Below are 16,521 nucleotides of genomic sequence, written 5' to 3'. Positions count from 1 at the left end.
GGGTATTATCTTTATACGCCTGCACAACACTGTTTAACTGTACTAAGCAATCAGCCTGGTGTCACGATTCATTTTTTAACTTTCACAAAATCTGATTCCGAAAAATAAAATAATAATGAACGATTATTTTGCTGTGATGGAGTAACAAGGCTTTGTTAACTCTGTTTTTATTTCAGCTATCGCTGCGGGAAAGTTATTTTTTGAGAAATATGTTACAGTCGCAACGCTATAAGGGTGTATGCGCTTCACTTGATTCACAAATACTGTATATCTGTACTAAGGTGCTTCACTTGATTGCATGGCACAGTTTACGGCTCTTATTAAGCGCTCCACAGAGTGGTAACGCCGGGGCACAACTTGACTTGTGGCTTACCCGCGCGTTTTGACGCCAGGTTTCCCGGCTAGTCTCCTTAATAATAGTCGTCGTCTGTCTGTGTGTCCGCGACGGAAATACGAAATATGTGACATATAAAGGACGGGTGACGCTGTGGATTTTTTATGGGTTAACGACTAGTCTCTTTAATAATAGCCGTATTTTGTCTGTCTGTCCGCGAAAGATGCGTCCCGTAACGGAAACACGAAATTTTGTAAATTACGCACGAAAGAAGAAGATACGCACTGTTTCCGCACTGTGGGGAAGATTTTATTTTATTTTCCCGCTCTTGGCGTGTTTCACAGTTTCCACGACCAACCAATCAACGAGCCTTATTACACAGACTCTATTGTTCCTATAAACTTTGCCCCGGGTTGCTGTCCGTTTCCAGCGTTGCAAACATCTCGCGCTCCAGCGGACAGAAATGAACGGACTGAAGATTAGCAAGAAGACTGAGCAAGGTGTCAAGGAAAGTTTCTTTACTATAGACCTTAATTTAAGAATTAATATTTACGTGCCTGGATAACATAGAACCAATTTTTAGTGTGCAATATGCTACACGTCAACATTTTCATACTGTAGCCCTAATTTAGAAATAGTAAATTTATATATCTTTTCAATTTTTCACTGCCAAATCGGTGATCAGCGGCATTTTTCCCATGTGCCTTTATGTAAATTTCTTGCACCCCCATGTAAATACGCAATTCACATGAGAATTTTTGCCCTTCACATGACGACGAATGCGCCCTCATGTGAAAAAAACTTCCGTCTTGTCAGTTACGGAAATATATGTTATCTCCGTGCATGGCGAAACGGTAGGTTAGCCGCGTCGTGGACCTAATGAATTAGATGTTTTTTGTACTTGCCCTAGACACTAAAATATCTTTAAATTTACAAAATACGAAAATGTTTTAATAAATACTGCGGCGCGAGTTTTATATGTTTTGCTAAGCTTTGTAGCAGATTTGATTATGCTAATTGGCTTTGATTTGTGGAATTAACTTAACTGTAATAAATTCTTCACAATTATTTTATGCTGATTATTTCCTATGATAAACATGTTTATTTAATTACGGCGGGTGCTTTTTGGCTTCTAAATAATTACGCTAAACTATAACTGGCCTGAATCCCAATTATTTTGAATTATGAATTACAATTATTTTTATTTGGCATTTCTTCATTATTATTTACCTACACTGTTTTAAAATAAAGGAGGTTATACATTTATCGTGCCTATTATGATTTCGTAAGAAAAAGTTCGGAAACCATGGATGAAAGAAAATCGGTTTAGACTAAAAATTATGGTGTATTAAATTTTAATGAGCAGTAAATTTACACACGATTTTTTTTTGTTTTTAAATTAACATTTATTCAAAATTCATCCAACTTGACCGAAATGACAATCGTTCACTTCGTACAAACAGCGTCCAATGCTTCATTCATTCCTTAGCCTGAAATTGAAATAAAATTCAGCATTCTATATTTTTAAATGTAAAATTCCGCGAGGGAAAGTGTGCAACAGAGAACAGATTCGGAACTTTAAAACAATTCATCCGGTGTCGGCATCGGCAAATTGTGCAACTCACTAACTCACCAATTCACGACTACCCAACTCACCAACTCAGCTCTGCCAGTTATTACATATATAGTAGTGTGTTCAACAATGTCTAAAGTAATGAGCACAGAATTATTAACAGAACTTTTACTTAAAATGCAAGAATATCTTGACAGGACAGTAACTATTTGAATAAAAATGTACATGTTTATATGCCCCTGAATTTTCCTAATCCGAAATTGATCGGTTTGCAAATATCAAATATGCAACATTAAGTAATCCCAATTCACGACTACCCAACTCACCAACTCAGCTCTGCCAGTTATTACATATATAGTAGTGTGTTCAACAATGTCTAAAGTAATGAGCACAGAATTATTAACAGAACTTTTACTTAAAATGCAAGAATATTACAGTTTTAGTTAACAGTGATCCACTTTTTACATTTTCTAAAAAATCACTTTCAGAAATCAACAGTACAAGGAAAGTCAAAGAATAAGACCATTTTAATGGTTGTCTAGATTTAACGTTTTTAGAACTTTTAGATATTCTAAAATTAATCATTACATCAAAGAGGCTTTAGCCAGAGTATTCCTTTGTAAGAAAAAGAGCGTATCTTCAAAAAATTCACGCTATTTGTGCGATAAGCAAGTGCAAGTTTGCAATACAAGCATTTGATTGAGCCTAGAGTTTCTTAAAACGTTGATAATTTGAGTCTTAAATGTTTCTTGAATTTTCTTTATTTGACCCTGAAAAATCTTTGGTTTACAAGGCTTTTTCCAGATTTGGACTATGGTTTGATATATATGAACGACATTTGCTATGTTTTTACTTACCTTTTCTGTTATATGTGCAAGTTTCATAATGCTAGAGATCTTTCTCAGCCTGCTAAAGTTTCTTAAAATTTGGCCTTTCTGAGCCTAATGTTATTTAAAGACTGGTTCTTATAAAAGAATGTGTAGTCGTTGATATTGACTTCTTGTAGTTTTTGTAAAGGAAGCGGTATCAAATAGTGCATTTGCTTGGCTTTTTTTCTCTGTAGTCTCTCCTCTGTTTATATACTGCCTTGCCATGAAAGTTGGCTACATTGATTCCTCAGATGAAAAACATTGATGCTATTTTTGGATTCATAAAATTAAGATATGATCATGATTGATCATTTATTAAATCTTATTTTTTCTGATGTTATTCGAATTATTAAATATGCTGAGCTCACATTAATAAGTTACTGTATTTTAGTATGCTGATAGCAACTTACGTGGATGTGAAAAGCTACTGTTAGCAAAAATATATGGGACAACAGAGGATGATGAAGTATGTATTCCAGTTATATTTTGTGCTGCAGTGAATATCTGGGGCAGTCCTCAAAATAAAGTAAACGTTGAAACATTTCTTTAGTTGGAGCATTTGTTAATTTGCGGTGAGGACAGTGAAGATGAGGACGAGGAACCACTTCTTTTAGTAGAAAATGTTTAATTAGGTTTTCAAAAATGCATAAACGACTTTAATGTTTGTTGTTCCATGTTAAAAAATTTATGTCTTCTTTATCACTATACTAAGTCCTTTTTGTTGCAGGTACAATGTTCAAGAGAATCAGCGATTGATTTTCAAGTAGAAAATAAAGAAAAAACATGGTAAGCTTCTTTCAATACTTGTAATACTGCTTATATGTTACGCAACTTTAAATCTAAAAACTGTTCCTCACAATTATAGTTTATTTGTGGTTTGTTGTGTAAAGCTGACTTAATAACTACTTAGAGGTGGTATAACGTTTTTTAAATATATATATATTTTTTTCCTACAAGATGCTAATTTTACTTTGTTTACAGTTTAGATTTCGATGTGGCGTTTCCAATTGTAGTAGAAAGTCATGGGTATGTGATTAATTTATGGCACCTATTTTAGATTTTTTATTATCTAATTGCTTTAGCAGATTTTTTTATACGTTACATGTTCAATGAGTGGTCCCTCTTTAACCTACGCATTTTTGCTTGATTTAGATGGATGCCTAAATCTTTCTTAGATGTAACTCTCCTAATCACAGTGATGACAACATGCATGATTAAACCTTGCGTTCGAATGCAACGTGTTTTTACTTATTTTTAATAATCAGGAATTGATTGCGTGGAAATGTTTCTAATGCAATGGTAGTTTAAGTATAATAAAATTTGAATTTTTTTTCTTGTTACCATGGAGTAGAAATTTCGGTAACTTTTAAATAAATGGGCTTAAGTTAAAATTTAGTTAATATTTATTTAAGCTTTTGCAGTAATTAATACTCCTTGATTAATTTTGATACTTTTTTGCAGATCCCTACTTGATGTTATAGAAAGCGCTACAGAAGACATTAAGCAGATTTGCAATGAGACGTATGCATTTTTAAGTGCGTGTTAAGGTCACAGTTAGCAAAAAACATTCGCTCTATGATTTCTACTTTTTCTTTCTATAGATCTGTAACTGATCTGCTAACAATCACTTCCCAGAGTGGGAGGTTTATATCTATGACTTAGTTTTCTTTTTTCTTAACCATTAATAAACCCATAATAACACTTCTTATCAGCACCTTTTTTGTCTGTTTGCAGATTCCTTGTTGATGTCACAGAAGGTTCCACGGGTAGTGTTATGTCCACTGACAATGAGAGGTATGTGCTTGCGGTGTAGTATAGATAGTCAGTAATTCTTTAGTTAAGAGAATAGCAGTTACTAAATCGCAATGCAGATATAACTAGCTTTTTAAGACAGAGATGTTAATGAATAAAGGGTTTTCTCCAAATAATAAGAAGCCACTGGAGAACTTCTGTATTGTCCCCTTTACAGGGATGATTGAAAAGATAATGGATTTCGGCTGTACCGAAACAAACTAAAATAATGTAATTTTCAGATTATCAGGTTGAAAGCCCAATTAATTGATTGTCACGTTTGTTAGCCACGTAGAGATCTTAAACGCGAAATTATAAAAATTCAGTCTGGCTACAACAATAATCTTAGGCAATAATTCTTATGCTAAATGTTATCTTTTTGATTTTCCTGAAAACATTTTCGGCTAATAAAATGGCTGAGCGATTGTTTTAGCTGTACGGGTAACGACAGGCTGTTTCCTGTGTTTTTATTTAAACCGAAGTTGCAATGAAGGTTTTTGGAAAAGGGTATTACGCCTATACGCCTGTTCAACTCTGTTTAACTGTACCAAGCAGTTAGCCCGTTGTTAACAACAGATTATTTTATTGTTAAGGGTTGTTATGCCCATGTGCATGTGCAACGCAGTTTATTGGTACTAAAGGGTTAACCCCGCTTAACGCTGTTGGACTGTTTCTTGTGTTTTTATAAACAGAATCAGCAAGAAAGTATTTTTAAAGGGTATTATCTTTATACGCCTGCACAACACTGTTTAACTGTACTAAGCAATCAGCCTGGTGTCACGATTCATTTTTTAACTTTCACAAAATCTGATTCCGAAAAATAAAATAATAATGAACGATTATTTTGCTGTGATGGAGTAACAAGGCTTTGTTAACTCTGTTTTTATTTCAGCTATCGCTGCGGGAAAGTTATTTTTTGAGAAATATGTTACAGTCGCAACGCTATAAGGGTGTATGCGCTTCACTTGATTCACAAATACTGTATATCTGTACTAAGGTGCTTCACTTGATTGCATGGCACAGTTTACGGCTCTTATTAAGCGCTCCACAGAGTGGTAACGCCGGGGCACAACTTGACTTGTGGCTTACCCGCGCGTTTTGACGCCAGGTTTCCCGGCTAGTCTCCTTAATAATAGTCGTCGTCTGTCTGTGTGTCCGCGACGGAAATACGAAATATGTGACATATAAAGGACGGGTGACGCTGTGGATTTTTTATGGGTTAACGACTAGTCTCTTTAATAATAGCCGTATTTTGTCTGTCTGTCCGCGAAAGATGCGTCCCGTAACGGAAACACGAAATTTTGTAAATTACGCACGAAAGAAGAAGATACGCACTGTTTCCGCACTGTGGGGAAGATTTTATTTTATTTTCCCGCTCTTGGCGTGTTTCACAGTTTCCACGACCAACCAATCAACGAGCCTTATTACACAGACTCTATTGTTCCTATAAACTTTGCCCCGGGTTGCTGTCCGTTTCCAGCGTTGCAAACATCTCGCGCTCCAGCGGACAGAAATGAACGGACTGAAGATTAGCAAGAAGACTGAGCAAGGTGTCAAGGAAAGTTTCTTTACTATAGACCTTAATTTAAGAATTAATATTTACGTGCCTGGATAACATAGAACCAATTTTTAGTGTGCAATATGCTACACGTCAACATTTTCATACTGTAGCCCTAATTTAGAAATAGTAAATTTATATATCTTTTCAATTTTTCACTGCCAAATCGGTGATCAGCGGCATTTTTCCCATGTGCCTTTATGTAAATTTCTTGCACCCCCATGTAAATACGCAATTCACATGAGAATTTTTGCCCTTCACATGACGACGAATGCGCCCTCATGTGAAAAAAACTTCCGTCTTGTCAGTTACGGAAATATATGTTATCTCCGTGCATGGCGAAACGGTAGGTTAGCCGCGTCGTGGACCTAATGAATTAGATGTTTTTTGTACTTGCCCTAGACACTAAAATATCTTTAAATTTACAAAATACGAAAATGTTTTAATAAATACTGCGGCGCGAGTTTTATATGTTTTGCTAAGCTTTGTAGCAGATTTGATTATGCTAATTGGCTTTGATTTGTGGAATTAACTTAACTGTAATAAATTCTTCACAATTATTTTATGCTGATTATTTCCTATGATAAACATGTTTATTTAATTACGGCGGGTGCTTTTTGGCTTCTAAATAATTACGCTAAACTATAACTGGCCTGAATCCCAATTATTTTGAATTATGAATTACAATTATTTTTATTTGGCATTTCTTCATTATTATTTACCTACACTGTTTTAAAATAAAGGAGGTTATACATTTATCGTGCCTATTATGATTTCGTAAGAAAAAGTTCGGAAACCATGGATGAAAGAAAATCGGTTTAGACTAAAAATTATGGTGTATTAAATTTTAATGAGCAGTAAATTTACACACGATTTTTTTTTGTTTTTAAATTAACATTTATTCAAAATTCATCCAACTTGACCGAAATGACAATCGTTCACTTCGTACAAACAGCGTCCAATGCTTCATTCATTCCTTAGCCTGAAATTGAAATAAAATTCAGCATTCTATATTTTTAAATGTAAAATTCCGCGAGGGAAAGTGTGCAACAGAGAACAGATTCGGAACTTTAAAACAATTCATCCGGTGTCGGCATCGGCAAATTGTGCAACTCACTAACTCACCAATTCACGACTACCCAACTCACCAACTCAGCTCTGCCAGTTATTACATATATAGTAGTGTGTTCAACAATGTCTAAAGTAATGAGCACAGAATTATTAACAGAACTTTTACTTAAAATGCAAGAATATCTTGACAGGACAGTAACTATTTGAATAAAAATGTACATGTTTATATGCCCCTGAATTTTCCTAATCCGAAATTGATCGGTTTGCAAATATCAAATATGCAACATTAAGTAATCCCAATTCACGACTACCCAACTCACCAACTCAGCTCTGCCAGTTATTACATATATAGTAGTGTGTTCAACAATGTCTAAAGTAATGAGCACAGAATTATTAACAGAACTTTTACTTAAAATGCAAGAATATTACAGTTTTAGTTAACAGTGATCCACTTTTTACATTTTCTAAAAAATCACTTTCAGAAATCAACAGTACAAGGAAAGTCAAAGAATAAGACCATTTTAATGGTTGTCTAGATTTAACGTTTTTAGAACTTTTAGATATTCTAAAATTAATCATTACATCAAAGAGGCTTTAGCCAGAGTATTCCTTTGTAAGAAAAAGAGCGTATCTTCAAAAAATTCACGCTATTTGTGCGATAAGCAAGTGCAAGTTTGCAATACAAGCATTTGATTGAGCCTAGAGTTTCTTAAAACGTTGATAATTTGAGTCTTAAATGTTTCTTGAATTTTCTTTATTTGACCCTGAAAAATCTTTGGTTTACAAGGCTTTTTCCAGATTTGGACTATGGTTTGATATATATGAACGACATTTGCTATGTTTTTACTTACCTTTTCTGTTATATGTGCAAGTTTCATAATGCTAGAGATCTTTCTCAGCCTGCTAAAGTTTCTTAAAATTTGGCCTTTCTGAGCCTAATGTTATTTAAAGACTGGTTCTTATAAAAGAATGTGTAGTCGTTGATATTGACTTCTTGTAGTTTTTGTAAAGGAAGCGGTATCAAATAGTGCATTTGCTTGGCTTTTTTTCTCTGTAGTCTCTCCTCTGTTTATATACTGCCTTGCCATGAAAGTTGGCTACATTGATTCCTCAGATGAAAAACATTGATGCTATTATTGGATTCATAAAATTAAGATATGATCATGATTGATCATTTATTAAATCTTATTTTTTCTGATGTTATTCGAATTATTAAATATGCTGAGCTCACATTAATAAGTTACTGTATTTTAGTATGCTGATAGCAACTTACGTGGATGTGAAAAGCTACTGTTAGCAAAAATATATGGGACAACAGAGGATGATGAAGTATGTATTCCAGTTATATTTTGTGCTGCAGTGAATATCTGGGGCAGTCCTCAAAATAAAGTAAACGTTGAAACATTTCTTTAGTTGGAGCATTTGTTAATTTGCGGTGAGGACAGTGAAGATGAGGACGAGGAACCACTTCTTTTAGTAGAAAATGTTTAATTAGGTTTTCAAAAATGCATAAACGACTTTAATGTTTGTTGTTCCATGTTAAAAAATTTATGTCTTCTTTATCACTATACTAAGTCCTTTTTGTTGCAGGTACAATGTTCAAGAGAATCAGCGATTGATTTTCAAGTAGAAAATAAAGAAAAAACATGGTAAGCTTCTTTCAATACTTGTAATACTGCTTATATGTTACGCAACTTTAAATCTAAAAACTGTTCCTCACAATTATAGTTTATTTGTGGTTTGTTGTGTAAAGCTGACTTAATAACTACTTAGAGGTGGTATAACGTTTTTTAAATATATATATATTTTTTTCCTACAAGATGCTAATTTTACTTTGTTTACAGTTTAGATTTCGATGTGGCGTTTCCAATTGTAGTAGAAAGTCATGGGTATGTGATTAATTTATGGCACCTATTTTAGATTTTTTATTATCTAATTGCTTTAGCAGATTTTTTTATACGTTACATGTTCAATGAGTGGTCCCTCTTTAACCTACGCATTTTTGCTTGATTTAGATGGATGCCTAAATCTTTCTTAGATGTAACTCTCCTAATCACAGTGATGACAACATGCATGATTAAACCTTGCGTTCGAATGCAACGTGTTTTTACTTATTTTTAATAATCAGGAATTGATTGCGTGGAAATGTTTCTAATGCAATGGTAGTTTAAGTATAATAAAATTTGAATTTTTTTTCTTGTTACCATGGAGTAGAAATTTCGGTAACTTTTAAATAAATGGGCTTAAGTTAAAATTTAGTTAATATTTATTTAAGCTTTTGCAGTAATTAATACTCCTTGATTAATTTTGATACTTTTTTGCAGATCCCTACTTGATGTTATAGAAAGCGCTACAGAAGACATTAAGCAGATTTGCAATGAGACGTATGCATTTTTAAGTGCGTGTTAAGGTCACAGTTAGCAAAAAACATTCGCTCTATGATTTCTACTTTTTCTTTCTATAGATCTGTAACTGATCTGCTAACAATCACTTCCCAGAGTGGGAGGTTTATATCTATGACTTAGTTTTCTTTTTTCTTAACCATTAATAAACCCATAATAACACTTCTTATCAGCACCTTTTTTGTCTGTTTGCAGATTCCTTGTTGATGTCACAGAAGGTTCCACGGGTAGTGTTATGTCCACTGACAATGAGAGGTATGTGCTTGCGGTGTAGTATAGATAGTCAGTAATTCTTTAGTTAAGAGAATAGCAGTTACTAAATCGCAATGCAGATATAACTAGCTTTTTAAGACAGAGATGTTAATGAATAAAGGGTTTTCTCCAAATAATAAGAAGCCACTGGAGAACTTCTGTATTGTCCCCTTTACAGGGATGATTGAAAAGATAATGGATTTCGGCTGTACCGAAACAAACTAAAATAATGTAATTTTCAGATTATCAGGTTGAAAGCCCAATTAATTGATTGTCACGTTTGTTAGCCACGTAGAGATCTTAAACGCGAAATTATAAAAATTCAGTCTGGCTACAACAATAATCTTAGGCAATAATTCTTATGCTAAATGTTATCTTTTTGATTTTCCTGAAAACATTTTCGGCTAATAAAATGGCTGAGCGATTGTTTTAGCTGTACGGGTAACGACAGGCTGTTTCCTGTGTTTTTATTTAAACCGAAGTTGCAATGAAGGTTTTTGGAAAAGGGTATTACGCCTATACGCCTGTTCAACTCTGTTTAACTGTACCAAGCAGTTAGCCCGTTGTTAACAACAGATTATTTTATTGTTAAGGGTTGTTATGCCCATGTGCATGTGCAACGCAGTTTATTGGTACTAAAGGGTTAACCCCGCTTAACGCTGTTGGACTGTTTCTTGTGTTTTTATAAACAGAATCAGCAAGAAAGTATTTTTAAAGGGTATTATCTTTATACGCCTGCACAACACTGTTTAACTGTACTAAGCAATCAGCCTGGTGTCACGATTCATTTTTTAACTTTCACAAAATCTGATTCCGAAAAATAAAATAATAATGAACGATTATTTTGCTGTGATGGAGTAACAAGGCTTTGTTAACTCTGTTTTTATTTCAGCTATCGCTGCGGGAAAGTTATTTTTTGAGAAATATGTTACAGTCGCAACGCTATAAGGGTGTATGCGCTTCACTTGATTCACAAATACTGTATATCTGTACTAAGGTGCTTCACTTGATTGCATGGCACAGTTTACGGCTCTTATTAAGCGCTCCACAGAGTGGTAACGCCGGGGCACAACTTGACTTGTGGCTTACCCGCGCGTTTTGACGCCAGGTTTCCCGGCTAGTCTCCTTAATAATAGTCGGCGTCTGTCTGTGTGTCCGCGACGGAAATACGAAATATGTGACATATAAAGGACGGGTGACGCTGTGGATTTTTTATGGGTTAACGACTAGTCTCTTTAATAATAGCCGTATTTTGTCTGTCTGTCCGCGAAAGATGCGTCCCGTAACGGAAACACGAAATTTTGTAAATTACGCACGAAAGAAGAAGATACGCACTGTTTCCGCACTGTGGGGAAGATTTTATTTTATTTTCCCGCTCTTGGCGTGTTTCACAGTTTCCACGACCAACCAATCAACGAGCCTTATTACACAGACTCTATTGTTCCTATAAACTTTGCCCCGGGTTGCTGTCCGTTTCCAGCGTTGCAAACATCTCGCGCTCCAGCGGACAGAAATGAACGGACTGAAGATTAGCAAGAAGACTGAGCAAGGTGTCAAGGAAAGTTTCTTTACTATAATTTGCATCGTTTCTTGCTTTTTTATACTTCTGAAGAAGACTTTTTGTATTCTTAGAATATTCTTTTCAGTCCTTTCTTTGTTTCTTTGCATTTTTAGCTAGCTAGGAGGCAAGTTTTTTATACTTCTGGAAAAACTTTTTGCATTCTTAGGATATACTTTTTCTTCATTTATTTGTTTCTTTGCATTTTTGTTACATAAACTATAGCTACCTAGCTAGCTAGGGGGACAATTTCTTTGCTGTCAATTTTTAATTTCGTTTTAAGTTGGCCAGGGTTAACATGAATGTTCCTCCAGAAAATCAAGATATTTTATTGGAACATAACTATGCAAATAATGTTCCCCATGAAAACGCTGTTGTGAATGGTGATCATAATTATGCAATTCCCCGCTTACATAATGATTTGGATGTTGTTGCTGCGCGGCGAAGAGTTGATGCTCAACGTCACAGGGAACAGAGACCCAATGAAACTTTAGAACAGGCCCAACAGCGTAGAGCAGCAGATGCTCTACGCCAAAACGCAAGACGAGCAGCTGAAAACGTAGAAGACGCAAATGCTCGCCAACAGGTAGATGCACAACGTCAACGTGCGAATAGAGAAAATGAATTACCCCAGCAAGCAGCAGTAAGACGTAGGGCAGAATTATTGCGTCATCGAGCTAGGGTTCAACGTTTCTTAAATTTAGCTAGAATTAACAATGTTTTGCCTCCTACACATTCTGCAGGTGAGTTTACTATTGTGTGTGAGCATTGTCGAGCTATTAAATTTAATAATGAAAATCATTTTAAGTGTTGTCACAATGGCAAAGTGGCCCTGCCTGCTATATTACAATTTCCTGCTGAAATACGTGAATTGTTAAGCAACGACTCTGCCCAAGCTAAACAGTTTCGTAAGCATATCAGAGTATACAATAATGCATTTAGTTTTGCTTCTTTGTCAGCAAACATTCGACCACCACCAGGTCGTGGACCCCCCTGTTTTAGAATATGTGGTCAATTATTTCACAGGTATGGTGCTTTATTACCTGCTCAGAATGAAGTACCTAATTTTAGCCAATTGTATATTGTAGAAGCTGCAGCTGCCTTAAACATGCGTATTGAGAATCCAACACATGCTCATTGTAATCGCGAAACAATGCAGATAATTCAAGATGTTCTTAACAGGGATTCTTCATATGCTGCAGCTTATAGAAATATGGCTGAAGTGGAACGTGAAGAAACAGCCAGAGCAGCTGCGGAAAACAGACAGCCTTCTGTTGTAAGTATGGTAATGCGCGAGGGTAATGATCGCAGAAGGTATAATGCACCCTTGCATCAGGAAGTTGCTGCCATCTTTGTTGGTAATGATGGAGCACCTCCTGCTGCAAGAGATATTGTTGTTTATCCACGTAATCAACCTTTGCGGCAAATCCCTCATATATCATGCAATATTGATCCTATGATGTATCCCATTTTATTTCCACGTGGTGAGCCGGGTTGGGACCCAAATATGGCCCATGTCAGGGAGCATGCAACTGGAGTTAGAAATAGGCTAACCCAGTTGGAATATTATATTTACCGCATTGCTATTAGGCGAGAATTTTCTGCCCTTCATCTAGCAGGCAAATTGTTTCAGCAATTTTTAGTAGATGCATATGTTAAAGTTGAAGGCCAACGGCTTGCATTTATTCGCCGAAATCAAAACCAGCTTCGAGCAGAGTCCTACCAAGGACTTCTGGATTACCTCCAAAATGCTGCAGATCAACGTAACTTACAAGCAGGTAATGTTGTTGTCTTGCCTTCCACCTTTTCTGGCTCACCCCGTAACATGCATCAGTTGTACCTTGATGCAATGGCATTGGTTTCAAAGAAGGGTAAGCCAGATTTGTTCTTGACTTTTACTTGCAATCCAAAATGGCCAGAAATTGTTACTAATTTGTTACCTGGTCAATCTGCTTCTGATAGACCGGATTTGGTTGCAAGGGTTTTTAAATTAAAATTACTAGCTTTGAAAAAAGATTTAAAAGACGGTGTATTGGGTGTTCTGTGTGCACATGTAGATGTTATTGAATTTCAAAAAAGAGGTTTACCGCATGTTCATATGCTTTTACATCTACACAATGAGTTTAAATTACGAAATGCTGATGATATTGACTTATTAATTTGTGCACAGATTCCGGATCAAAACCAAGATGCTGAATTGCATGATATAATAAAGTCATGTATGATCCATGGGCCATGTGGCCACCTTAATAATACATCTCCGTGCATGAAAGAGGGTGAGTGTACTAAGCATTTTCCTAAGCAGTTTAATGACGGAACTGTTATAAATGTTGATGGTTATCCCATGTACCATCGCCCTGATAATGGAAGAACGGTAAGAATTCGAAACTTAGATGTTGATAATAGGTGGGTTGTGCCTTATAACCCTTTCCTATGTAAAAAATATATGGCACATATAAACTTGGAAGCGTGTGTGTCAATTAAAAGTGTTAAGTATTTGTATAAATATATTTACAAAGGTTATGATACTGCACACATAGAAATCAATGAGCGGATCGATCATGATGAAGTAACAACATTCTTAGATGCCAGATATGTGTCTGCACCTGAAGCAACTTGGCGTCTCTGTGAATTTCCTATGCATACTCAGAGTCATTCCATCATAAGACTTCCTGTTCACCTTCCAAATCACCAACAAGTGTTTTTTAGGGAAGGCAACGAGGCTGTTGCTGCTGACAGGGCTGAAAATTCTAAGACGATGTTAACAGCCTGGTTTCAATTAAATCAGCAGGACCAGCATGCGCAACGACTTTTTTACACTGAAATACCTTACCACTTTGTTTTTCGGAATACACAACAACAAAAACGGTGGGTAGTTAGGCAACGCGGTGCTGAAAAGATAGTAAGTAGAATGTATAATGCCAGTATCCGCGAAGGTGAAAGGTATTTTTTGCGCGTCCTTCTATTGCATGTCCCTGGTGCTACGTCTTTTGACGACTTAAGACATTTCGAAGAAAATATTTATGCTTCTTTTAGGGATGCATGCTTAGCACGAGGATTGTTAGCTGATGATAATCTTTGGATTCGCACCATGAACGAGTTAGTGGAATATGCTTCTCCATCTAAAATGAGAAAAGCGTTTTCTTTTATATTGATTCACGGTGAACCGAATAACCCACATGAATTGTGGGAAACCTTTCGTGCTGCTATGATGGAGGATTACTTACGTCACCACCCTGAAGTACAGGCAGAACAAATGGTGCTAGGTAAAATTAAAGGGGTTATTCAGCAATTTGGTAAGCGTCTTACTGATTTTGGTCTTCCTGCTTTACAGGAAGCTTTGCTTGATGATTTGCCAAATGCTGAAGAAATGAGGCAGGAGGCTGTAAATATCAGGCCTTTGTTAAATGCTAAGCAGGTTCATGTAGCTGATTCTATTATAAATGCCGTCACCAATAGTAACATTAATGTTGCCAATATTTTCTTCCTAGATGGGCCAGGTGGCACAGGTAAAACTTTTACATATAATTATATTATTAAGGAAGTTATTGCGAGAAATCTGTGTGTTGCTACTTGTGCCTGGACAGGTATTGCTGCCACATTATTGCAGAATGGTAAGACTGTCCACTCTCTTTTCAAGTTACCAGTCCCTGTTTTAGACGGCTGTACATGTAATATCAAACCCAATAGTGATCATGCAGCATTTTTAAGAAGACAGGTCATCATTATATTTGATGAAGCCAGCATGATACCTAAATATGCTTTGGAAGCTATTGACAGAATGTTTAGGGATATATGTAATAGTGAAATTCCCTTTGCAGGTAAAGTTATTCTTCTGGGAGGAGATTTCCGTCAAGTACTCCCTGTTGTCAGAAGAGCCGGACCTGCACAAATTGTAGAAGTTTGTTTGAAAAGCTCAGAACTCTGGCACTTGACTCGAATTTTCCACCTCCACACGAACATGAGAGCTGGAGAAGGAGAGCAAGTCTTTGCTGAATTTCTTTTAAACCTTGGTAGTGGTCGGGTGCCACAAAAACCAGATGATCCAAATCAAGGTTGTATTGAAATTCCCCATGAATGTGTTCTGCAACCTAATGAAAATATCGTTACTTCTATCTTTAGTGAATTAGATGACGTGGAATTTTCACGTTGTGTCATCTTAACCCCAACAAACGAAGAAGCGTTGGAAATAAATGAACAAATTTTGAATCAAATTCCTGGTGATACCCGTACATATTACAGTATCGACTCTGTTGTTTCGGATGATCAAGAAGAAATTGATTTATATCCCATGGAGTTTATTAATTCCTTAACTCCAAGTGGTATGCCACCACACCAATTAAATGTCAAAGTTGGATCTGTTGTAATGTTGTTGGGAAATCTGTCCCTTAAAGACGGTCTTTGTAATGGTACAAGGTTAATGGTTCGTAATCTGCGTGCAAATGTTATCGATTGTGAAATTCTTACCGGTATTCGTAGAGGTGATCGTGTGTTAATTCCGAGAGTGTCCCTCTGTCCAAATGATACAAATCTACCCTTTCAAATTAAACGCACCCAGTTTCCTTTAAGATTGTCTTACGCATTGACTATAAATAAAAGTCAAGGCCAAACTTTTGAGAAAGTTGGTATATTTTTACGTAGACCTTGCTTTAGTCATGGCCAACTTTATGTTGCATTTTCACGTGCTCGGTCATTTCAAGCAGTTAAAGTACAGGTTGTTAATACTTTTAAGCAAGGTTATGTAGGAGATAGGTGTTTTACAAAAAATATTGTTTTTCCACAAGTATTATAATTTTTCATGTTTCGCTTTTATGCAACACTAAGATTTCAAGTATTGGTTAGTGTTATGTTGCCTGTAACATTAACCCTGCAATCACATAATTTTAATAAGCAACTTACAATTTTGATTTGGTGCTTATCAAAGTTGTGTATTGCCTACGTGACCATTATATGATGGGTTTCAGGTGTTCTCATGCCTTAATAGGTGTGTTGACAGTGTTAGCATGTTCTGTCTCTAGCTTTAATCGGAGATAGTTTCTCAACTTCAATGATTAAAGTGTGTGTTTACGCCTGAACAAGTGCCGCGTCTACTTGATCTTTGTGGCACACAGTT

At 35.9% G+C, this 16,521-nt stretch overlaps 1 protein-coding gene across 1 annotated transcript; it reads left to right on the top strand.

Moving 5' to 3' along the window:
• Positions 1 to 11,706: 11,706 nt before the first annotated feature.
• Positions 11,707 to 16,200, top strand: LOC130630161 (uncharacterized). The gene has a single exon (XM_057443554.1). The coding sequence runs from the start codon at positions 11,707 to 11,709 to the stop codon at positions 16,198 to 16,200; it is 4,494 nt and encodes a 1,497-aa protein (XP_057299537.1).
• The last annotated feature ends 321 nt before the right edge of the window (positions 16,201 to 16,521 follow it).

Source organism: Hydractinia symbiolongicarpus, chromosome 2, assembly GCF_029227915.1.
Source record: "Hydractinia symbiolongicarpus strain clone_291-10 chromosome 2, HSymV2.1, whole genome shotgun sequence".
NCBI lineage: Eukaryota > Metazoa > Cnidaria > Hydrozoa > Anthoathecata > Hydractiniidae > Hydractinia > Hydractinia symbiolongicarpus.
Note: the sequence above shows the minus strand (reverse complement) of the source record. Positions and strands in the feature narration are given on the sequence as shown.

Coding starts and splice junctions, on each gene's coding strand:
- LOC130630161 (XM_057443554.1), top strand. CDS start 11,707: ATGAATGTTCCTCCAGAAAATCAAGATATTTTATTGGAACATAACTAT.